Source organism: Ixodes scapularis, unplaced genomic scaffold, assembly GCF_016920785.2.
Source record: "Ixodes scapularis isolate PalLabHiFi unplaced genomic scaffold, ASM1692078v2 PGA_scaffold2__306_contigs__length_199485367, whole genome shotgun sequence".
Lineage (NCBI taxonomy): Eukaryota > Metazoa > Arthropoda > Arachnida > Ixodida > Ixodidae > Ixodes > Ixodes scapularis.
The window spans coordinates 154,583,851-154,608,749 of NW_024609857.1; the positions used below are offsets into that span (position 1 = coordinate 154,583,851).

Below are 24,899 nucleotides of genomic sequence, written 5' to 3' on the forward strand. Positions count from 1 at the left end.
GTTCTTACTTGTTCTGTACATGACGGGCAGACATTTTCCATGCCTTAGCAAAATCGAAGGCGTGCAACAGCAGCAGCGGCACGCAACAAGAGAACCGGAAAAAAAAAGTTCAAAACTCAACTACCCTGCTACGATAGCGACGTCTTCAATAGATAACGTGCCGTGGGTGCCGCCGCTGCTGGTGTGTGCCACTGCCGCGCCGTACGGATCCTTTTAAACTCTGTGCCGATGACGTATTCTTGCCGATGCTCTCTTGCACCAATCCCCGGCTTGTTGGCGCTTGTTGGCGCTTGTTGGCGCCTGCACGTGCAGTGCTGACGTCCGTCGATCCAGTGGCGTTGATGGCGACGAGTGCTGCTTGAATGACGAACTTTTCGCCTGCAACGATAGCGAGGTCTTGAATAAATAACGTGCCGTGCGTGCCGCCGCTGCTGCTGTGTGCCACTGCCGCGCCGTACGGATCCTTTTAAATTCTGTGCCGATGACGTATTCTAGACGATACTCTCTTGCACCAATACCGGCTTGTTGGCGCCTGCACGTGCAGTGCTGACGTTTGTCGATCCAGTGGCGTTGATACCTCGACCATACCTCATGGGGTCACCCCTCGAGGTATGGTCGGGAGAACCAAAAAGCCTTCCCCATGAGTCGATCCAAGGACAACATCGGTTCCCCTTCCATTGCCCTTTCGGGGAAAGAGATAACATTTCTTAGTTCGGAGCTCTCTCCCCCGACGTTACCGACAGCGACGACGTACCCTTGACGGCATAGCGCTCCTCCTTTCCACCCCTTTTTTCACCCCCCCCCCTTTGCCTGTATATAAGCAAACTCTTGGTGTCATTAAATATTGTTGCCAGTTGGAAATTTGTGTTTGTCCGTCCCTTCTCGTTTTCTTCCTCAAGTTTAGGCAGGAGCATATTTCCTTACATAGAATTGAACCCATCTAGGACGCGGAGTTTTTTAGGCAAATATACTCGGAAATTAAATTTGTTATTGAATTAATATGTTATGTTGAATAATTTAACAAGTGAAGAGATATGGGTCGAAGATGACAAACAGGGACGTCTGAGAAATGTTTATAAAATATATAAGAACTCACAAATTCCAGGAAACAGAATGCGTTGAAACTTTAAACGTTGAGAGAAACATTTCATGACAAGTGATGATAAAGAGAAAAATCGTAGAGTAAGGATACAACATGACTATTTTATTTTCGCTCCCGGGAATTTCGTCGTTGGCACTCGATGTGCTCAGACCGATTGCAGGAGAATTGAGGTCACATGTAAAATGTTCGAATATTAACCTGTAAAGAAACGGTCGAGGAAAGATCATTTTGGATTAAATGCCTGAGAGGAAACATTGCCACCTTTCCAGCAATATTATTTCGGCAGTGGCCAAACTCTAAAGGGAAAAAATAATATCAGTAATAATCCAATCAATTCGTGTTTTTTTTTAATTTGCACAATAAACTTCGAATAAAGCAAGCAAAGTTCTTCAACATTGTTAATTTGTTAAAGAAAATAAAGTTAATTTCTATTTTGATTTTGTTATTTGAAGAAGGCTGCAGGCCGACTGTTTTTGTGTCAATGCGTGTAGGAGTACCAAACATCAAAGCTGGATATATACAGGAATACAAAGTAGACAAAGCAGACGCTTAATATTTCAAGAAGATATCTGTTAAAATCATAGATAGTAATACGTAATTGAAAACAATAAAATACAATAAAAAAGTGTTAGAAACATATTTTGAAACAGGAAGTCCTCCACCGCTACAATGCAAACAATTCCATTGTAGGGCAGAGCGAGGAACAAAATTATATTTGAAGAAGTCTCTGCATTGAAACTGGTGATTACGTTTCTGATGTGTCTCGCGTGAACCAAAGCAATTATTGTGCTTCAAATAAGTGTCGCGACATATGCACTTCTTTCCAGGGGATCTTGGGTACTATGACAATGATGGACAGATGTACTTCGTAGATCGCATCAAGCAGATGATAAAATGTATGGGGAACATTGTAACTTCTGCCGAGTTGGAAGAAATCTTGACCTCGCACGAGGCGGTCCTGGAAGCCGCTGTGGTCGGCATACCCAGTTCGAAGTACGGGCAGGCTCCGGTCGCTTGTGTCGTTGTCAAGGAAACCCAGGAAGAATGCCTAGAAAGTCTGGAACAAGAACTGAAAGAACTTGTAGCGGGTAGGTAGTTGATTTTCTTCGTGTAGCCGACCCACCCAATAAATATTTATTTAGAATAATACGCATTTGTATCCTAGAGGAAGCGTTATCTTGAGCTAATTGGACATGGAGGCTGACAAATAATAGATTAGATTATCATAAACACAAATTGATTGAATATGTTATATCTTCAGTAAAAATTAAAAAAAAAACTCTCACGCTGGAAGACTGCAAATAGAACGACATAGTTTTACGTTTGACGCTTAAATCAAAGCGCTGCTCGAATTATATGCGAAAACTATATACAGGATGGTTTCTTTAAGCTTAACAGGTTTGTTTAAGAAAAGCCATGAAAGTTACACTTAAGCGGTTTGTGCAGCTGGGGTACACGGCCAGGGGGACAATATGTGGTGGCTAATCTTTCCGATAAGTCGGCTTATTAATTAAAACTTGTTAATTAATTTTTTAATTAGTAAATTCGACATATGAATTCAATTAGAATCTTACTGAGCGTCATCAGCAACCACTAGATCAACTTTTTTGAGAAGGATATAATGTTGGGGCAGCATTTTATGGCGTTCTGTAAAAGCACTTCATTTGGACGCGTTTCTAGATTTTGGTTTCTTATCGGAGCGCATCTCGCGCTCGCGGTCCTGTTCCACACTGACTGAGACGCACAACACACGTGCGTCCTACTTCCCTCCATTCTACGATGGAGCCGAGGGGGTGGCTTCGCGCTGAGACCACCGGGAAGCAGGAGCACGGGCGCAAAGATGCGCTCCGATAAGAAACCAAAATCTAGAAACGCGTCCCAATGAAGCGTTTTGACAGAACGCCGTAAAATGCTGTTCCGGCGTTATGCCTTCTAAAAAGAGTTGATGTGGTGATTTTCGATGACGCTCAGGAAGCTTCTAATTGACACCATACGTCTATTTTCACTAACTAAAAAGTTAATTAACATGTCTTAATTGATTAGCCGACTTATCACCAAAATTAGCCGGCCACATAATGTCCGCCTGACCGTATAACCCACCTGCACAAACCGCTTTAGTGTAGCTTTCACGGCTTTTTTAAAAGGAATTTGTAAATTTAAATCTCCCTGTATATATATGGGCGGTTTCACTTGGATTCAGCCACCGAGGTGCAGTCGCATTTTTTTTTTTTGCTTAAATTTTTTATAGCTTGTGTCGCATGTTCCAAGAAGAACGATCCTTTTATTTTAATGTCCTGGCATGTTCAGTTTCTGAAAAAAAAATCTGAAAGAAGCAGGAAAGAACGACTAGGTTTTGACGATTGTCGTGTGTGGTGTATTTGAATCACTCTCAATCTGAAAGTATTCAAAAGAGAGCTTCCGTATTGTTTTATTGTAATAAGTATGCAAGTAGGTAAAACTACATTGTGACTAGTATTTATTATTCGTCTCCCCAATCTTAAAAAAAAAATCTCCAAATATACCTCCGTGAACAACCTTAACCTAAACTGTGGATTTCTTTTTTTTTTGAGTCGACTATGTTTAGTATTGTTTTTAAACTTTTATCACGTGTGGATCCTTTCACTGCCTTCCCCATTATGCAAAGTTTTTGTCTTAATCATATACGAATACTGAGAAATAAATTATAAGAGACTTTTTGTTCAATTTCAGCACGCGCAAAAAAAAAAAGAAAAACTCTTATTATTTATTTTCTTGCGTCACGTTCTCTTCATACCCTTTTTCTAGCCAGAATACATTCCGTTAGAGGTATGTGCTTTAGTTTTGAGGTTTTAAGCCTCTAAATATGCTAAAAAAAGAGAAAATGCCGATGGTATGTTTACGGGTTCTGTTGACGATTATCGTGTGTGGTGTAATTGAATCGCTCTCAATCTCAAAAGTATTTAAAAGAGAGCTTCTGTTTGTTTTTGTTTTTGTTTCTTTTTTTTTTTATATATTTAAGTAGGTAAAACTACATTCCAACTGCTATTTATTATTCGTCGCCTCAATCTTTTTAAAAATCCCCAAAGTTGCCTTCGCGAACTGTGACCTAAACTGCGGATTTTTTTAGTCGACTATGTTTAGTATCGCTTTCAAAATAATACCACGTGTCAAATCTTTCATTGCCTTCCAAATTATGCAAAGTCTGTCTCTTGATCATATACGAGTATTGAGAAATAAATTGTAAAACAGAGAAGGTTTTCACTTTTTGTTCAATTTCAGCACACGGGATAAAAAACATGTTTAATGTTTAAAAACAAACAACCAGTTGTTTGCAGAGTAAAATGAAAACGTAAAAAATAGTGACAAAAATAAAAAAATATATATATTTATGTTGTGTTATCTACATGAATTTCGCACTAAAAATATAAAAAAAAATGTCGCATTTAAGAATCTAAGCTTCCAATAGAACGCGCATTTTACTCTAATGTTATACAATATAAAACTGTGACATTTCTAACATAGTATAGATTATGTAGCACATAGGGTTTAGGCTTGAGGCCTTTCCAATCATGGCACCGGCGGAAATCGTCTGCAAACCCGCTTTTGGCGGTGTCAATTTTATAGAGTGCTTAGTCGTTTGGAATTGCAAACTTGTTATTATACGCCTAACAACATCAATATCGTTTATGTGATTATCTAAGAAGCGTCCATTAGAGTCTTATAATAAGGAATAAAATATACAGCTATAACCCATTAACTCACCATCAGCATTTGCTCTTTTTTAGCATATTTAGAGGCTTAAAACTCAAAACTAGTGCATATACCCCTAACGGAATGTATGCCGACTGAAAAAAAATAATGTAAAAAAACGCGACGCAATTTTTTTTTTTTTACAGCATGCTAAAATTGAATAAAAAGTGAGAACCTCGATTTCATCATGTATTTCTCGATACTCGTACATGATTAAGACACCAACTTTGCATAATGTAGACTGCAGTGCAAGGTTCTACACGTGTTATTAATTTAAAGAAAATACTAAGCATAGTCGTCTCAAAAAAAAAAAAAAAACGCAATTTAGGTCACAGTTGTTTCCGGAGGCAGGTTTGGGGCTTTCACAAAAATTTGAGCGACCAATTATAAATAGTAGTTAAAATTTCCTTTTACCTCCTTCCATATATATATTTCACAACAAAAAAAAATATAGAAGCTCTCTTTTGTATATGTTGAGATTGACAGTAATTCAAAAAGGCCACACACGACAATCCCCAAGATAACCCATGAACTCACCATCGGCATTTGCTCTCTTTTAGCATATTTAGATGCTTAAAACTCAAAACTAGTGCATATGCCTCTAACCGAATGTATGCTGGCTAAAAGAGATTTGTGAAAGAAAACCGTTACGCAAAAAACAAAACAAAAAAAAGTAAAATTGCTTTTTTATACAGGTGCTGAAATTGAACCAAAAATGAAAACCTCCTCTATTTCATAAGTTATTTCTCAGTACTCATACATGATTAAGACACAAAATTTGCATAATGTGGAAGGTAATGAAAGGGAGCCTACACGTGGTATTATTTTAAAAGCGATACTAAACATAGTCGACTAAAGGAAAAAATTAGCAGTTTAGGCCACAGTTGTTCGTTTAGGCATGTTTGGGGATTTTTACGAAGATTGGAGCGACGAATAATAAATATTAGCTATAATGTCCTTGTACCTACTTGCATTTATATCACAATCTAGAAGCTCTCTTTTGATAATATAATATTGAGAGTGATTCAAAAACGCCACACACGACAATCCCCGAAACCTCGTCATTCTTTCCTCCTTTAAGATTTGTTTTCTCAGAAACTAGTCATGTCAGGACATTAAAATAAAAAGGATTGTTCTTCATGGAAGATTCCTCACATAATATAAAAATTCGAAGAAAAAACAAAATACGACTCCACCTCGTTGCCTGAACACAAATGAAACCGCCCATATATATATATATACAGGGTGTTTTTTTTTATTCTTACACATTTGTTTAAAAAAAACCGTGAGAGCTACACTAATGCGGTTTGTGCAGGTGGGTTATACGGCCAGGCGGACATTATGTGGGTGGCTAATCTTTGCGATAAGTCGGCTAATTAACTAAAATTCGTTAATTAACTTTTTTAATTAGTGGAAATAGACATGATTTCAATTAGAAACTTGTAGAGCATCATCGAAAACCACTAAATCAACTATTTTTGGAAAGATATAACGCCGGGGAAGCATTTTACAGCCCCTGTAAAAACGCTCCATTTGGACGCGTTTCTAGATTTCGGTTTCTTATCGGAGCGCATCACCGCGCCCGCGGTCCTGCTCCCCAGTGGCTGAGACGCTGACACGAGCGATTCGGAGGAGGAATAATGGCAGGTCACGTGACCCGACGTCACCGGAAGTGACGTCACAAATATAACGTCACGTGACAAAAAAAAAATTTGTTTTGCTTGTTTTTGTTTGTTTTGTTTTCTGTGACGTCACGGTTTTTAGCGAGGAAACTTTTTGTTATTTTTACTTTGTTGACGTATTATTTTTTTTTTTTTTTTTTATTTTCTTGCTTTTTGCAACCGTGTGACCGCTTTTCTGCGCTACAGACTGCATTTTTCTGACTCCTTTGTTTGATATCGTGTCGTATCGTCGTATTTATGTAGTTATTAGGAACGGCAAGCCTACGTTGTTGCGTCCTTTACCTGAATATCGTGACCGAATCGAGTGTCGTCGATTTGAATCGTGTCTTGCGAACCATCGTCGAACAAAAGGTGAGTGATTTACGTTTTCCTGTGATGTGATTTCGATGTGTTCGTTCCACGCGTCCGAGCTGCTTCTTCGTTTCAAGTACATTTGGCGCCGCTGCCTATTGTTTGAGCCTGTGCTCACGATTAAAACACGCATCGCAGAAAGCTGAAAGCCCGCCAAAAGAGCTCTAAAAACCGCATGCCTCCGACCCCAGACCTGCCGGCAGACTTCCGAGATAAGCCCGATTAAATAAAAACGTTTGATCCGACGGAATAATCTGTTTAATATTACATCCCATGTCAACAAGGAACTGCGCTGTCTGTCTTCGCCCCTACAGGTTTTATTCTTCCGGGTTTTTCAAATCTTTACCAACCCGCGTCCGATCGTAATACCCCGATAACAACAAATAGTTGGTCGTGCTCCGATGGCTCCTAACATCAGCCGGCAAGGAAGTTACGTTTTTCGCTTCTATATTTTGACCCAAGTAACCTCATATTCTCAAACTATGTCATTCTATCACCACCTCCAGTTGCACATTCTGGCGCACTTGCAGCTTCGTGCACCCTTGCGAGGTTTCCTGCTATCTGGATATCATGGATTTCTCGCCGTACGCGAGTGCTCACGGAGGCGTGCTATACACTCTGTATCATAAGTTGTGTGCAGGAAAGGCGCAGGCCCGAGCACATGACAATAAAAAGCGCCTTTTTTGCCCGAGTACCCGCGCAAAAAGAACATTCTGCAGAGCTGCGCCCTCGCACCCGTGCCTTCGCTGCACACAACTTATGAGACAGTATAATAACCGAGCCGTTTTTGTTTCTTTTGCACATTACTGTGAAAGAAGTGTCATTGCTGTTTTCTTCTCAAAGAAAACTCGGAGACGTTAGACAAAAGCAAACAGATAGGAGACTGCACATTCACACGTTTTTCCCCCTTGTGCTACAGGTCATGGCTGGTCGCGGTTCATCAGCGTTTGTTTTGAAACTGATGGGTGCCACAAGGCATGAAAGAGGTGACTTGCAGCAGCAAGACACCGCAAGCCTTCGCAGCAACTGGCTAGCCAGTGCTGCTCTGTTCTGAACTGTACTGCGTGTCATGCGGAGGGTTTGTGCAAGCTCTCTGGGCGGCGACGCTAGCCACGGTAAGTGCATTCTATGCAGCTTTCTTTTAGGGATATATGTGGCTCGCAGGCCATGTTGTGCCAGCGAAATATCTGCCACCCGAGTGACAGCGGTGCTAGTGGCAAGGCTGCGCTGACAGTAATCAACACTGCACTGTGTTTTCATTCTATAACTAGTGACAAGGAACCAAATGCTCCCGAGAGAGTCTCGGTTGTGCTTTGATGAACTCCAGCTCGCTTATGAACAGGTGGATGGCACAGATGGCTTTTCCTGATGGACTTGGTGTCCGTGTTAACAATGCAACCAGACTTTCTTTCAGTTTGTGACGTTTTTTCGTTGCGGGTGACTAGCATTGCAGTAGAAAAAGATGCAAAATAGTATAATGTTTGCATTCGTTACCTAAATTAATGGCAAGAACAACTGACCTACATTTCCGCCGACTGCATTTCTCTGAGGAATCGCCTGGACTAAAAAGCTCGCTACACTATGTCGTTCCCTCTTAGCCTGTACAACTCTGCGTCTTCCCTCGATTGTCTTATGTGGCTGCTTCTGTGTCTGCCTAGGCACTCGGTTGAAATGGGAAAAGCTGTCTGCGTTGCACATAACCGCCATAAGAGCCAGCGTGGGCGTAGCTGGGGTAGCCCCCGCTATGGCTTCTCCAGCTCGACACAAGTAACATTCCTACCGCTGTCGTGTTAGCAGAAAACGGACCTGCTTAAAACGTACAGTGCACGTAGTACACAATGGAGAGGTTGCTCGCCAATCATTTTCTTGGAAGTGTGAGTTGAGCCCCTTTGAGGCAGTTTGCTTCCGCACCGTGCACTATAATCCGCCCGAGAAAACACGATGAATAACCAGTAGGATTTCTTTGTTCCAAGGCTTCTTGACGCAGAAAAAGACTAGGGAACCAGTATTGTTGCTTTTTACTACCCCGTGCGAGACTCAAACCCGACATGCAAGGAAGTGGAAAGGCCTCTTCCTTTCTGCTTTCTTGTGCCTTGGGCTTTAGCTGTGCTCACAATTCACAGCTCGCCTGCATGCCTACTCTTTTGTTCACTGTGTTACTGAAGTTTTCTGTCGTTGCTGTCCCAGATTGGCTTCGTGGATGCACAGAAATACTCAAGGCGCTTGACGTCTGTGGCTCATTTTTTTTTCCCGGTACCACGGCATGAAGGAGCTGGCCTCCCTCCCTTCCGTCAGCTGCAATATACTACAAGCACTGGGCTACAGCTGCAGCTAGCCCATGGGTACTGTTCTGCGTCCTGTACTGCATCTAGTTCGAAAGGCCATGTGAAAGGCAGGTGTGGTCTTTATGGGCTCTGTCAGTATGTGCATTTTCTGCAGCTTTTTCGGGGCAACTTCATATTAAGGTTCAATATGGACTCGAGTGAGAGGGGGGCATTCTGAGAAAGCCAGCCTCTTTGTTAAATCATTGGGACTGGTATTATATCTATAGAGTTTATTTACACCTTACATTATGTACTTTTTCATTTATTTTTATTTTACTAGTTACTTATACTTCAATCTGACACGACAGCCACCAAAAATGTTGACATATTGGCCTTTTTTTTTTCTGTCAGTTTGTTTGAAGAGCCAATGTTGGGGGCGGTCATTCATGTTATATTTCCCACACGCACGTCCAGCCTATGTTTACGTAAAGCCCCAATTGCCCCTTAGCAACAAAAATAATTTATGCGACAGACTACACGGCAGCATTGTGGACGAAAACAGGCCAGATTATATCTGCCATGTTTAAAAACTACATTCGGTGACAGGTTATGAATTCAGTGGCAAGAATGCACACCGCCTGCCAATCACTGCCGTCAGTTGTCCTGACGTCATGTCTGCTAAGAAACTAGTATATATTTTTTTTAAATGGCAGGTTTTCGTTGCTGATGCCACGTAGCATGTCGGCACTCTAAGCAATTCTTCTGCTCTTGGCCTCTCCGGTTTTACCTTGCGAGGTCATGACGGTGTCTGCTTTTGTTTGCGGTATTTCCCGTGTGTCGACGTGAGAAGGCAGCGGTTGTATCGCCAAGGAAGTAGCAATCAATCTGCGCGCATTTGTTCCAGCGGCACAGCGTTTACAAACCGGACTTTGCCCTTCACCGAGGGGAAAGTCTACCGACTCGCCCTACATTTGGTGAGCATTGTGCAGCCGTGAGCGCGTAACTTGTCCGAATGCTTTCGTCTGTATACAGTGACAAAATGACTCGCTGAAATGCGAAGTACCATACAGTACCATGCCGTACAGCAAACCATCGATCACTTGCTGCAGCAACTTTGCGTTTTAAGTCGTAATAATAAAGTGATTTTTAAGGCTAAAATCATTTTTTCATACTGCTCAATTATTCGGAATTCTGCACGATCCCCATCGGGTCTGCAATATCGGTCGGTGGCTGTATAACCTTTAAACACAATGGTTACACACCACAGGTACCGGGGACCATGACATCAATGAGCTGGCTTTCACCTTGTCCAAGGCAGCAGCGGAACACTACGGGCGGGACCCTGGATCACTGCACCGTGGATGCCGTTCTGTACCCTGCACGGCACTGTGTGTGGCTTAAGTGGCCAAGCAGAGGGTCATTGCATGACTTTTATGAGGCGCCGCTAGCCATTGTAAGTATATTTTGGACACTCATGTCTGGTGATGTACTTTTGTGCTCTACCACAGAGCACATTTGGTGGCGGTTCAGTCTTGCCAATTACACCATTTTGAAACGGAACACATTTAGTGGTGGCTCGGTTTAGGTTTCCTGGATCGGTGATCTTGCAACAGTGCCTAGACTTGGCGTAAACCTTTTTGTACTTTATTTTCAAGGCTAGTGTAATTTCTGCAATGCCGTTGAAGCCACTTCTGCACGCAAACAAGATAAAAGACGAAGCCACATGCTCGTGCACAGTGTATGACTACATGTATGCATGGGCACTCGTGCCCATACGTACCCACTTGCAACATGGAGCAAGTTTGTTTCGGCCGACACTCCTCGCGTTCATTTCGGCGTCGCCACTCCACACGTCCATGCACCCGCTGCACCTTGAGAATCAAGTGTGCACCAGAATGCACTCCCGTCATGCATCACTCAGGAGGGGAACAAGAGCAGACGACTGGGGTTTTTCGGCCATAAGGAACGAGAACCAAAAAAAAGGGGATTTTCTGCTAAGAAACTGCGTCCCACGGGCAACAAAATCGGACGCGAGCTGGGCTATTTATTCTATGAAGCAAGCAATTGACAACCTGTGCTTCATTTTCAAGTTTTCTTTCAGTTTGTTGCCACACAGACTTTTTTTATTTTATTTATTTATTTATCAATACTGCCGGCCCAATATAGGGCCAAGGCAGGAGTGGGGTGATACAGTGTCATACCTGCAAATTATAAACACAACAGTTCTAAACAAAAAGCAATCTTAGCACTGAAAAATATCTATGACTTAATCGAAAGAAGAAAATCAATCAATATCAACAGTAATACAGTAACCAAATGTATTGCTAGTAATAACAGTAACAGTACAGCAGTAATAACTAATAAAAAAACAAAGACAGTAAAAATAATGTCATAACAGCAATAAATGCAATCTTAGCACTGAAAAATAATATCTACGGCTCTTCCGAAAGAAGAAAGTGAATCAATATCGATAACATCACCGGGAAGGCTGTTCCAAAAATCAATTGTATGCACATAAAAAGATTGTTTATGGCTATTTATTCGAGCTTTAATAGGGGCTACGGTCTGTGAGTGATGCAAGCGATCCGAGTAAAAACTTTTTGTTTTTAAGTAAATCACGCTATCAATTTTTATACTATTCTTGAAAATCTGAAAGAACAGCTTTAAACATTGGCTCTCTCTTCTGTTTGACAGCGGGCTTATATTGGCTCTCCTTTTAAATTCGGTCACAGACATAGTTTGTCTGAAATCTGAAAAAACTATATGCACAGCTAGCAATTGAATATCTTCGAGTTCTCTGACCGGAGAGCTCTGCCATGGGCTCCACACTCCAGACACATATTCTAACACAGGTCTAATAATTGTCTTATAAGCAAGAATTTCAACGGAAGGGGGAGATTTACCCAGCGTTCTCCTCAGCTACCACAATTTGTTAGTTGCCCGCTTCTTAACATACTGTACATGCCTTTTCCACCCAAGGTCACAAGACAAAATCACTCCCAAATATTTGTAACTGTCTTCTTCAGTCAATCCTATGCCAGCAACCTCATAGCTAAAATTTAAGATAGTTCTTTTTTTTTTGTAATATGCATGTACTGAGTTTTGTTAATATTAATCTTCATGTTATTTTCATGACACCAAGACGCAACGTTAGCCAATGCGTCACTCACTTTTATCTGGTCTGTAAAGTTTATATTCATCTCGTCTCGTCTCGTGACATGAAGTCGCTCGTCTTCGGGTCTGTGCTGACGTCGTTGTCGCCGATTGCCAGTCAAGGGTTTTAGTGATGTCGGGATCATAGACTTGGGGTTGAATGACTTGGCTTAATATACAGGTGTTATACACAAAAATTACAGCATAGTTAGAGTTCGCTAGTTCTCAAAACTCGATGGCCTCTGCCGTTTAACTCTCTAAGTGACACCCCTGCACTTTATCCACTCGATTTTTCCGCATCGCTCTTGATGGGCCTTTTATCTCAACTCCTGCTGCATCGCTCTCGATGTGTCTCCTCTCAAGTCTCTCAGTCAACTCCCCCTTCTCAACTCTCCCACTCCCAACATAGCTACCCTCGTCTCTCTCTTTCACTCTCTCCCTCTAACATGCATTCTCGTCTCTGTGGTAGGGCTACACATATCCCGACAAGCAAAGTAATAAATGAGTTCAGTTGGCGCTATCCAAAACAAAACGGCTCTCCACCGCTGACTCTGTAAACATTCCAATCATAGACCCCTACAAGCGCATTTACAAGTCCTTAATATACCTCTCATGTTTACAATAGCCGATTCCCCGTACAACCTCGAAAGGTCGACAACATGGGATGGGACATGCCATCATTGGCATAATGCGGCACAATGTGCGTCAAGGACAGCTAAAATAATGCAAAGTACCTTTGTAGGCAAAGAAGTTATATGCGGAGTTCTATATACACAGTTGTAAGGTTATAATGTTCACGTTGATGCCTCCACTTGGGGCCCATCGACCCCGGGAGGGGGCATGCAAGGTGTAGTAAAGATGCTCGAACCCCCGATGAAGGCAAAAGGTACAAAATTACACAACACGCCCCTTTAACCGAAATGATAACATATAAAAACAAGATTTGCGAGCCTCTGCTCACGAAATGCCCATTGTTTTCATTGCACAGTGCAACTCCTCCTGTAATACTGCTCTATAAAACTAAGCATCTGAAACAGACATGCACAAGTGAAATGCTCTAAATACAATAAACTTTTTTTTTTTTTTCACATTCTCAACGTTTAGGTTTGTAAAAATAAAAGAAAAATCTTTGCGACTACATGTTCAGTGGAGAAGCAGATCGCAAGCCTTGGCAGGGCACTACATTCTGATCATAGTGCCCATAGATACGCGACAAGGCGTCCGCATTCGAATGCAAGCAACCCTGTTTGTAGTCTATCTTAATCTGGTAGGCCTGCAGCAACAGGCTCCAACTTTGTAGACGGTCATTGTCCTGCCTGCTGTTGTTTAGCCACCGGAGCGCGTTGTGGTCCGACTGGACTGTGACATTTTGTCCATCAACATACACATGAAAATGTTTCATGGCCCACACAATTGCCAGACAATTCTCAATTGTTGCATACTTCTTCTCACGAAGAAGTAGCTTACGGCTGGCGTACACAACGGGGTGCTTGACACCCTCTCTAGTTTGAGCTAGAATGGCCCCGATCGCCCTGTTGCTAGAGTCTACTTGGAGTATATAGGGTCGACTCGGGTCTGGGCTCCACAGCACTGGACTGCTGCATATTCTCTCCTTCAGTGCGCCGAATGCGCTCTCGCATGACGGCGTCCACACTACTTGCTTAGGTTCAGCCTTGTGTGGGAGGTCGGTCAGCGGTGCGGCCAGCTCCGCGAAGTTTTCAATGAAATTCCGGTAGAAGTTAACTAGTTCCAAGAAGGAACGGACTTCTGTCTTCGTGTAGGGCCTCTCGATTGCCTGCATGGCCTCAATCTTATCATGGTCAGGTTGTGCTTGCCAATTCCCAATCACCTGCCCCAGGTAGTGCACTTCCCGCCTCCCAAACTGGCACTTGTTTATTTTTTAGAGCCAGGCCTTCCTGACGCAACTTCTTTAGGATGGTGCACAAATGAAGCAGGTGTTGCTGAACACCTGCCACATGTTGCTGAACACCGCTATGTCATCTAAGTATGCCCGAGCGAAGTTTTGGTGCTCTTTCAGGAGGTCGTCCACCAACCTTTGGAATGTCGCCAGTGCTCCTTTCAGTTCGAACGGCATCACCGTAAATTCGTACAAGCCGGTGTCCGTACGGAATGCTGTCTTAAAAAAAGCCTCCTCTGATAAACCGATTTGCCAGTAGCCTTGGGACATGTCAAGGGTGCCGATTATTTTGGCTCTCCCCACAGTCTCAATCATCTCGGGGAGTGAAGGCATGGGGTAGGCATCATCCTGTGTTGTCACGTTCAGCCTCCCGAAGTCGACACAGATCCTCATGCTGTTGTCTTTCTTCTTCACGCATACTATCGGGGATGCCCACGGACTTGTCGATGTTCGTATGATGCCCCATTTCCAGCATTTCCTTCAGTTGTTCCTGTACCCCCGCCTTGATACTGTACAGAACTCTGTACGCTTTCGACGCAATCGGGTCGGCGCTCTTTGGGATCTCGTGGTTCTACCTGGCCTATCGTCGAAGACATCACCGTAGGACCGAATCAACTCGTCCAGTTCTTGAACCTCGTGAGCCTGAACTTCAGCATCCACGTTCAGCCCTCCGCTTGACCCGTTCTGTCGGGTCCGTACATCAAAACACGCCATTTCGTCACCGATTTCGTCGGGTGCTTCCATTACAAAGGACATCCCCCGGGTAACGTTTTCGGTACGTTCAACATACTTCAGCACATTCACATGGTACCTCTCCTCCTTCTTGCGCTTGCCTCCGACACTGATTAAAGGGACCATGAAATGACCTTTTTACTTTTTCCCAGATAACTTTTACATTAAACCGTCAATGTTCACTGAATGCCGAACAGGCATCCGTTTTCGTTTCGGTTTATTAACTTCTACACAAAAAATTAATGAAATATTGACTTTTTCTTTCTCTCCAACTTACCGCAAAACAAGCCGTGACGTACGCTGTTTTCGGAACCGGAAGTTCTCTTGGCAGTAGGAGAATGGGAGCGTTAGCGGCGATGAGTTGGGGTACGCCGGTAGGTTTTACAGCGCTGATGTAACCGACGTATTTTCTGAATCGGCGCCTCTCATCGCCGCATCGCAGCTGAGTGAAATTCAATGAGATATTTTGCGCTACAGCGACAGCATGGGACTAGTCCCATACGCCGGTATGCCTGTTGGGAAGTGCAGCGAGTCTTCCGGTGAAGACTCCAGAAGTCAACCCAACTGTCACTGTTGGTAAAAGGCGGCCAGTGTCAGTCGTTTGCAAAGCAACGTAGATGGAAACAAATTGCCGCGGTGTTTTTCGCGGCGTCGGAGGTGCAGGAGTGAGCCGACGTTAAAAAAGATACATTTGAACTACGAGTGTCAGCAAGAGCCACGTAAATACCTGTTCACACTCTGAGCGGACGCGCGCGTTTGATGGAAGTGCTGTATTCGCGCTGTGACGCGACACTCGGCAAAGAAAGGTTGCTTTACGCCGTAAATACTTTCGTCTTTGTCTTTTCCATAAAGTCTATTATTCTAATCCAATTCTAAAAGATCAACTACTTTTTCATCCGTCATATTCGTCGGTCGTTGCGTTCGTCGGTCGTTGCAGTCGTCGCGACACTCGGCAAGGAAAGGTTGCTTTACGCCGTAAATACTTTCGTCTTTGTCTTTTCCATAAAGTCTATTATTCTAATCCAATTCTAAAAGATCAACTACTTTTTCATCCGTCATATGTGTCACCTCGCCACGATCACCAGTGTAAGGTTGGCACGCCGACATGTCATACGAACATCTATTTTGACTCTTTTATTCCAAGAACATCTAGCGAATGGAACCACCTCCCTGCCTCCATCGTGTCCATCCAGGACGTCACATACTTCAAGAAGCTTGTCAACGATTTTATCTGTACCACCCACTCCTCTCTGTAGAGCCTCCGGGCATTGAGAGTATGAAAATAAATAAATAAATAAATAGCTCGACAGTGACGTGCAGTCTGTCAGAATAAAAATGGCACACCAATAACAACATATTGTAACATACCGTGTACGTAACATATCGTGTTACGAAGGTAATCCATACGGCGTTTATTTCAGCTCTATATCACACAAAACAAGAAGACAGAATTGGCGAGAGTCCCTTTTCGACGAGTATTCGTCAACACTGCCTCGGAAAACAATGGGAAGAGATTGACCTCACCTCTTAATCTAAAATTGAGGTCAGCGATCAAACTATAATACGGGAAGGGTCCACAAGGGTAGCGCGGGCATATTCCATTCAGCACGCCAGACGGTCTTGCAACGAAGCAACGCTGCGCCGAGTCGGAGTGCCTGCTAGGCCTATATTTTGAGCAGCTCGCTTCGTCGGAGTCGCTTTTCTCGGGTGTTTGTGGATCCAGCGTTCCTGTTCGTCGTGGTCTGTTTTAAGTACTTTTTTTCTTGCTGCTTGAAGTCTGCACGCGCGAGAAGAACACGTAGAAAAATAAACGTTCAGTCAGTCATAGTTTTGAGAGGAAGGAAATCAAAGGAAATAAAAACGTTCGTCGGTCGTTGCAGTCGTCGCGACCCAAGCTGCCCTACTGCGCACGCGCAGTAGTTGATTCGTTTACCACACGATAGATGGCGCTTGGCTCTCAGCATTATCAAATTTGGCAATTTTCGCCACACATCTCTAATTATGCTACAAAATGTGGATCTGAATATTATTTAACAAAACTTTTAGGAAACATTCGCCGGCTATTTATTGTTTACGATCGGGGTGCTGGTGAGGTAGGCTCTTACCCAATAGGCGACGTGGATTCGACTGACGTGCTCCGTTTCCGCGGATGCATCGTAGTGAAAGAAGGCGCAAAAGAGTCCAGTTTTCTTTTAAAAGTTCTATAGCAAATAATTTTTTTGGCTCCCTATTTTTGTGTTTTTGTGTTTCTTTTCACACCTTTTACGACGTGCGGTGGATGAAATTCGATTTTAAAATCATTTCATGGTCCCTTTAACAGACGGTCTCCGAATAAAATTCAAGCAGACGCTGCCGAGCACGACCGCTTTTATTTGATACGGGTATTGAAGAAGTCTTGACAAGATCATTAGAGAAAAACCGAGTGACTTGCGAGAGCCACTGGTTTCCCTCCCCTGAGAAGGTGTAAGCTGCAGACATTCCGGCCAGAGTCGCCTGGCTTCGAGCCTGCTCATTCTGTATCATGTCGGGGAGAGTACACCACCCTTCTGGCCTACTCTCACACTTCCCTGCACATTTCCCGTTTTCAAGGGACCAGCCAGATCAGACGGGACGGTCCCTCCTCCAAATGGACGTCGCCCGGAGTCCTGAAGTGGACTCTAGGCGACGGGTAGGGTGCAAAGAGATCCTATGAATGCTATGCAATTTAGAACACCTTTGGGAAGTGCCAAAGAAAGTATTTTTTTGTGGATGTGGTGCTGTCTGTTGGATTTTTTGCTAGCCAGTGTTAAACTCCCAGAACTCTGTGCCGAAAAACTGAGGGAGAGGAGGAGACGAGAGTGCGGGGACGTCAGAACGCAGAGCTCTGATTGGAACGATTAGTGGGTAGACCTAAAGCTAGCTGCCTTTGTCTGTTCTGCACATGCGGAACGACGGTGTCTGGCTTTTGCTTTTTGCATTCGAATGCGTTCGACGAGTGCAGTGGAGACAAAGATAGCTTCTGTCTCTGCTGCACTCGTCGAACACATTTGAAGATGGAACGCCGGCATCCAGCGTTTTGTTCTCTCATTCGAACACGTTAGAACGCGGAACGCTGGTGTCCAGCGTATGGCTTTCACATTCAAACGCCTTTGACGAGTGCAGTGGATACAAAGGCAGCTAGGTCTACCCTCTAATCATTCCAACCAGAGCTCTGTATTCTGACGTCCCCACATGCTCTCGTTTCCTCCTCTCCCTCAGTTTCTTGGTGTATACTCGAGTGCTCTGCATCATGTGCGGATTTTTTTTTTGTGGGGGGGGGGGGGGGGGGAGTCACGTCCCCCCCCCTTTGAGGTTAACTTCTTAATGAAAAATCGACATACTCCAGCTTTTCCTAGGAAGAAATTATTAGTTTTTGGTTATTAGGTCAACAAAACACACCTGGGCAACATTTTGCCCGTGATATCATCTTGCAAACCGCCCCCCCTCCCACCGACCCCCACTCCAACCAGCCTGACAAATTCGCCCCTGCTGTTCATTGCCTTGCATGTTTGGGTCAGATATTGTTGCTGTTGACCTGATGGACTCCCTTGTTCTCTTCATTCCTCATAGGTTTCAAACCGTCCTGAATCACGGACCGAGCCTTGCAAGACCTCACTCTTATGCCCTCTCCTTTCTGGTAGATCGGGTCTTGCCATCTTCCCCTCTCGTGGCTCCCTGTCTTAAATAAATAGTTTGTTTTTCTGATGACGGTGTTACCTCTTGCTTCACTTCACAAAAGGAGTGTGGTAAATCCATGCCACAGATCACTGTGAAACATGTGAGAAGGTAATTATTGCAAAGATGAAGCCCCGAAAAGTTTGATGGAAAGAAGATAGATATCCCTGTTTAATTTTTCTTGCCACCTTAACATGCTATGTCCGAAGTGTTTCAGCCTTTCGTAGCATTGGCTTTTGACCATTCACACTCTTAAGGAAAGGCTATCAGCAAGAAAAGTTCCCAAGTCTTTGTTCTGTTTGCATTTAATTACTGAGAAAAGGTTCTTGTGGAGCGCAGGTTCGTCTGCTTGTGGTTACGTCGAAATGCCGAGCTCTGATTGAAGGATGGTGGGTAGACGATGCTAGCTGCTTTGAGGTCTATCCACTATCCTTAAATCGGAGGTTGGCATTCTTACGTCGCCACAACACATGAAAAAAAAAAAAAACTCGCTCCACGTAGACATTGCCAAGTGTATTTCAACACGTCTATGTGTTTAAACCTTAAGACTATTTTGTTACCATTATTTTAATGAGGTCTTGCTAGGGGAAGTAAGTTTTCCAAAGTTTTTGCAATTGCCATACATAAATCTGAAGAAAAATCAGAAAAAAAAAAAAAACATTGACTGCATTTGTCCTCAGAGTTTTTACAGAATACACATCGCTATCATCATCACTATTTTTATTTTTTCAAGATGGCCGTTCTGTTACGCGAATGTTTCGCGAACGTCCTGTGATTTCGGCGATTTACGCGATTTACGAACAGCACTGCCCAATTGGTACGTTAATTTTGGTGGCTATTTATCGCGTAATATTGAAAGTATCTTGTATTTGTACTGAAAGTAGTGTTTGAGGTTTAGATTCGTACAGAGCATTAGCTCGGTGGGTCGTCTTGTCTCCTAAATTGCTTGTTTGCCTTTTGTCCACGTTTCTTTTCCTTACCAACCCATCACACACTCATTCATTTCCCTGCTTTCAGTACCTACAATTTTGCTAACGACAGTCTGGTTATGTATGAATCCGGAAACGTAGAAAGTGACGAATGTCGCTGTTCGCTAAAATGTCATTCGCTCATGTGATATGGACCCCTTACGGCGTTCTATAATATCGTTTGGAAGCCGAGTTATGTTCGTAAAGAACACGTGGTTAAACAGGGGTGGATAGCACCTGTGCTGAGATGTTTTATTTCCGAATGTCCGGAAAGCATCCTCGCCGGGGCAGCTGTCAACAATCTAGGGACTAGCCGATGCGGGACGGCAATGTTAGAGATATGAAACTGAATAGTACCCAGTGTAAAATATTTCTATGTTCGCTGATCTCCTAGGCATCATGACTGAGGTGCTTTGTTTGACTGTGTGCCTTTATTTCATGCTAATGGAATGTGCTGCACCTACAACTGCTGCTCAGTTGCACTCGTGCAGGGGTCTATGGCATTTGACCGAACACCATATCATAGAAGCGTGTTTTCGAGGACTGGCACATTTTATCGAAGCTCAGTTTACAGCAGCATCATTTATTGAAAAAGGGTCGCAGTTTAGTGAATCCATTCGATTGCATTAAGATAACCAAATCTGGAAGCACCTAAAGGCTAGCGCATGATTCACTAAGGCATGATTTAAGCCGTAAAACAAACAGAATGTAAAAGTACTATTGCGAAAACAGCAGGGTAGTGACATGCACGAAAACGTGTCTATCATACTCTGATAATGCTGGCCGCCCAAGCGAGCGACTCGCTGACTGGCTCAGCTTCACCGTCAGCCAAGGCAGAACAAGCGAATGCTAGAGCAAGCAGTCGAGTTCGGTGAATTGTTTTCCTAAAAACAAATTTGCTAAAAGGAGGTTCGTTGCCATTTTCTCTAAACTGGGTGTCTTTTTGAAAGGATTCAATAAAATAGGGGTTTCTAAACCGGTGCTTTGGAAAATAGATGCCTCCCCTTGGGCCATACATGCCAACGTTCTTGGATCTATCAGTTGACAAGCTCCACGGAAAAGCAGCATTCAAAAACAGTTTTCTGTTGCCGGCATGCAAGCAGGTAAGGGTGGATAACGTTCTTAGCGCCACAGCGTCAATGCTTCCACGGTCAGCAAAAAAACATTTTTTGAATACTCTTTTTGCGTTAAGTATTGTGCAGACCTTATGTTTACTATAAGAACCACAATAAAACCACTTTCCACCGCAGGTAATGTGCATCCAACGTTCCACCGGATCTGTCCATAGGACGAGCTGATAGTGTAGCAGATGCCATTGAGCGGATGTGCCTCAAAAGGGCGTCGGGCATTTTCCGAGTGTGTCAACTGACCTACATCTAAGAACATTTGTACACACATTGCTACCATTGCCAAGCAGGTCCAGATATTGTTGGAGATCTGCTGTTTGCTGAGGAATGTGTTCACAACATTCACACTTTCGTCAATGCAAGCACATCTTTTTTTCAGTAATATAGAGGAACATTTCAGCAGTCAAGGAAGTTGACACCGAAATGTTAAAAGCAATAAAGAAATTAAAACGAGGCTGTTCTTGGGTGCTTGTGTATTGTTAAGGGCAGCACTGATTTGTTTGCCCCATCACTGAAACATGCATATCACCTAAGGATTCGTGCTCTTCCATTGTTGTGGAGAAAGTCTACTGCAGTACCGGTATACATGAACTCAGCTCTCCTACGTCACGCCATGGTGGTGGCGCGTCGGGCGCACTTTCGGTCTGGGGTGGTGGGCAGAAGTCGCGGTGCAAGACATGCATTCCTGTGTTCTTTTGGGAGAAACCAGACAAAAAACCTGCCTTCTCGTCAACATGCTGCGACGGAACTGTACCGAGACTCTGGAAAGGTTTAAAGATCAGTTTTCATGTGTTTCTGCCCCTCCATTCGTCCAAAAACGTGGATAGTATTCGTGACAAGGGCAAACCAGACGCTGTCGAACTACGATTGCTTATGCTGGCAACGCTTTGTGCTCGACAGATGTAGTTGTGTTCCAACATGAACGAGAGAAAACCGCCATGTTGTCCGGACCACCCGGGGGTTCAGCGAGTCTTCAAATTCACACGGCCTCCTGATCGTTCAAACTTGTCTGCTTTTAGAGCGCAGCTCTTAGGGGCCCGTTCTTGGCTTGAGCGGCGTCGGCGTAACCAAGGTCACGTGACCCCTTTCCACCGGCATCCGCATCGTCATCATCACTGATGATGCGATGACGCCATCATCACTGATGACGTCACCGGCATCCGCATCGTCATCATCACTGATGACGTCACCAGCATCCTCATCGTCATCATCACTGATGGCGTCATCGGTGTCGTCATCGTTACTGATGACGTCATCGTCACCGGCATCCGCATCGTCATCATCACTGATGATGCGATGACGCCATCATCACTGATGACGTCACCGGCATCCGCATCGTCATCATCACTGATGACGTCACCAGCATCCTCATCGTCATCATCACTGATGGCGTCATCGTTACTGATGACGTCATCGGCATATGACCCCCCCCCCCGTTCCCTTCCCTCCTCCTCCTCAAGAGCTGCGCTCCGATTCGGCGTTACAGGGAGTTACTTGTAAACGGCTTTCACTTTTTTGTCGTCTGCTCGTTCAAACAAAAGCGGCCCGTGGACCAAACTTTGACCGGGTGATTGTAATAAGAAGTAATTGCAAGCCTCAAAAGATTTAAGTGGGCTCGGTGAAAACAGTAGATACAAGATGTTGATCATTGGCACCAGTGGCCATCGCCGACTTGTTACGCTTGGTGTGTCCCAGCTTCCTATCTTCAGTATTGACGTTGTTCATCGCCGCTACCTTTTACACGTTTGCAGCACAAACAATGTTGCGACCAAAAATAGCTAGAAGAATCTCATCATGGTTTCGGCATCCATTCTGCGGCGTTCATGCGAATGAATCGCGGCACGTCAAATTATTTACGCAAAGTGCAGCGTCGTAACGAACCTTGATAATTTCGCTCAGGCGATTAAAGTGGTAAGGCATTGTTATGAGGACATAGAATCGACAATTCCAACACGAAAAAGAGTATGCAAACTCACACGGAAGCTGACGTGACATACCAATGGTTTGTCGACGCAGGACGCGGCGCTTCTTGCCCGCACTCCATTGCGCATCCGTTCGAACTGTCGTCTGCTCTTTCAAACGACAGCTGCCCGTAAACCAAGTTTCGACCCGGTAATTGTGATAAGTAAATGCCGGCCTCGAAACACTTTAGAAGGTTGGTTGGGGTAAGTTGGCTAAGTGTAAGTAGATACAAGAAGATATTGATCATTGCTACCAGCGGCCGTCACCGACTTGTAATGATTCTACTTGCCGTTTTCAGTATTGACGTCCACCATCTCGGCTACGGCCTACGCTTTTACAGCCCGAGCGACGTCGCGACTGAAAATAGCGAGATGACTCATCGTGGGAGTCGGGCTTTTGCGCTCATTCTCAGGCGTCCACGTGAAATGAATCGCCACACGTCGCATTATTTACGCAGTTTTGCGGTGCAACGAACCTCATTAATTTTGCTGAAGCCGCTCAAGTAGTCAGACATTGTTAGGAGGACGTAGAATAAACAATTCCAATGGAAAAAGAGCACGGGGACTCACACCGACGTTGACAACGCAATTCAATGGTTTGTTTATGGGCGACGGCGAGCTTCTTGCCCACCGTCCACCGCGCAGCGTCCGCTAGGGGCACTCTGGTTTGTTTGTAAACATGAGTCTGTGTGTGGGAGGCGGGTGACATGTCTAGGGTAGACATTCACTGCCCCATTTCCTTACTGTACGTTTGTTTGAAAGTGTTTGAGATAGTTATACACAGACATGGATCTTTTTACTCCAGTTTTGAACAGAGCACCATTGAAAGCAATTTTTTTTAGAAAGTTGCTCTGTAAAAATTGGATTTTGTAAGTTTGAATACACAGTGCCATTTGTTCTCTCTTGGAAGCAAGTTAATATTATTCATTTCGATTTATAACGAGCTTTTGATAAGATGAACCACAAATTACTTTTGTAAAAACCGTTATTGTATGGTGTAGCATTGCCACATTTAAAATGGATTAATAACTAGCAACTCGCAAGATGAGGACGGCAGGGTGAAGCTTCAGTTGCCCTCACTTTAGCACGAGTTTTCTACCTTCGGAAATGCTTTGAGCCCGAGCGTATGGAAGACACGCCCATACATTCTCATTCCGTTAGGGACTATATCTAGCATATTGCCCGAATCGTGTACAGGTGTTCAATAGACTATCGCATGTTTTTCTACCAACCTGGGGTGTGCCTCGAGGATCAAATGTAGGACAACAAGAACTGCAGGGAGGAGCCTCCTACATTTGGCAATGCTTTGGCATCTTGCGAGCCTCAACAATGCATGCGCAGACAAAGCATGAGAAAAGGCAACAAGTGCTTGCTGGAGGCTGGGCGTTTAAAGATGCCCTGCGTTTCTCACCTTGTCGGCAACTATTAGCACCGAGATGTTCTGGTGGCATCTTTTTTTGTTCGCAACATCAGAGGCAGTTTGATACTTCAGCACCATGTTCCAGACAAGAAGAAGAAAAAAAAAATTTAGCCTTTTTACTCTGGTAAAGAAGGAAGAGCAGTGGAGCTGTAGCTTCTGTTTTCGGTGGTGGCTTTTCAGGAGAGCGATCTGCTCTTCTTTCGTAAAGGAATCTGAAGCGGTTGACGCAGTGGAACTTTAGGTAATAGCAGAACCATTCGCGCTGCTGCGCACATCACTGCTCGTTCCGTTCTTCTTCCTCCTAAGAAATGTTGCCGCCATCTATCAGCGATGGCAGCAACCAGTTCTCTGGTTGCCAAGGCTAGAAAGGTTGCCGCGATCTATGAGCGACGGCGGCAAACAGTGTTGTGTCGACCACAGGTGTTGACATTTGTTTGGTACCGGACATGATTCTGGGGAAACTAGCCCTTAACAGCTCTGCTGTAAGAAACTCCTTTGCATGCAAGGCTTGTCAAAATATTAGGTGCTGGAAAATATTGGCCATACACATTCAGTCCTTATTGAAAACTCTACTCTATGTTCATGTCCTGCAGCCACATTGAAAAGCACTCCAAACAAGCACAACCATGCTCCTGATCTCGTCACAACTGTCTCTCCTCCTGTACAATAAATTCTGCATGCTATGGTCACCAATTGTCAATAGATGCATATGCCAATGCAGCAACTGAAGCCAGCTACAGCCACACCATCTTCCTAATGCCAAATTCCTACCAATGCAACAGTAGCTTGGGCTCCGAGC

At 44.0% G+C, this 24,899-nt stretch overlaps 1 protein-coding gene and 1 long non-coding RNA gene across 3 annotated transcripts in view; both read left to right on the plus strand.

The window, feature by feature from the left end:
• LOC115309812 (4-coumarate--CoA ligase 5-like) overlaps positions 1–24,899 on the plus strand; it is a 49,218-nt gene that overhangs the window by 12,943 nt on the left and 11,376 nt on the right. The window contains exons 7-8 of the mRNA XM_040211499.1: positions 1,930–2,194; positions 2,759–2,774. Of these exons, the coding sequence (XP_040067433.1) occupies positions 1,930–2,194; positions 2,759–2,774 (281 nt within the window). The remainder of the gene's footprint in view (positions 1–1,929; positions 2,195–2,758; positions 2,775–24,899) is intronic.
• Positions 6,698–18,654, plus strand: LOC120840792. 2 transcript variants are annotated; one of them, XR_005715633.2, is made up of 5 exons: positions 6,706–6,864; positions 7,784–7,979; positions 9,134–9,206; positions 10,396–10,581; positions 18,520–18,654. It is a non-coding gene; the product is annotated as an uncharacterized LOC120840792 (long non-coding RNA). The 2 variants fall into 2 exon arrangements; XR_005798295.1 differs by having other exon boundaries at positions 6,698–6,864; positions 7,784–10,581.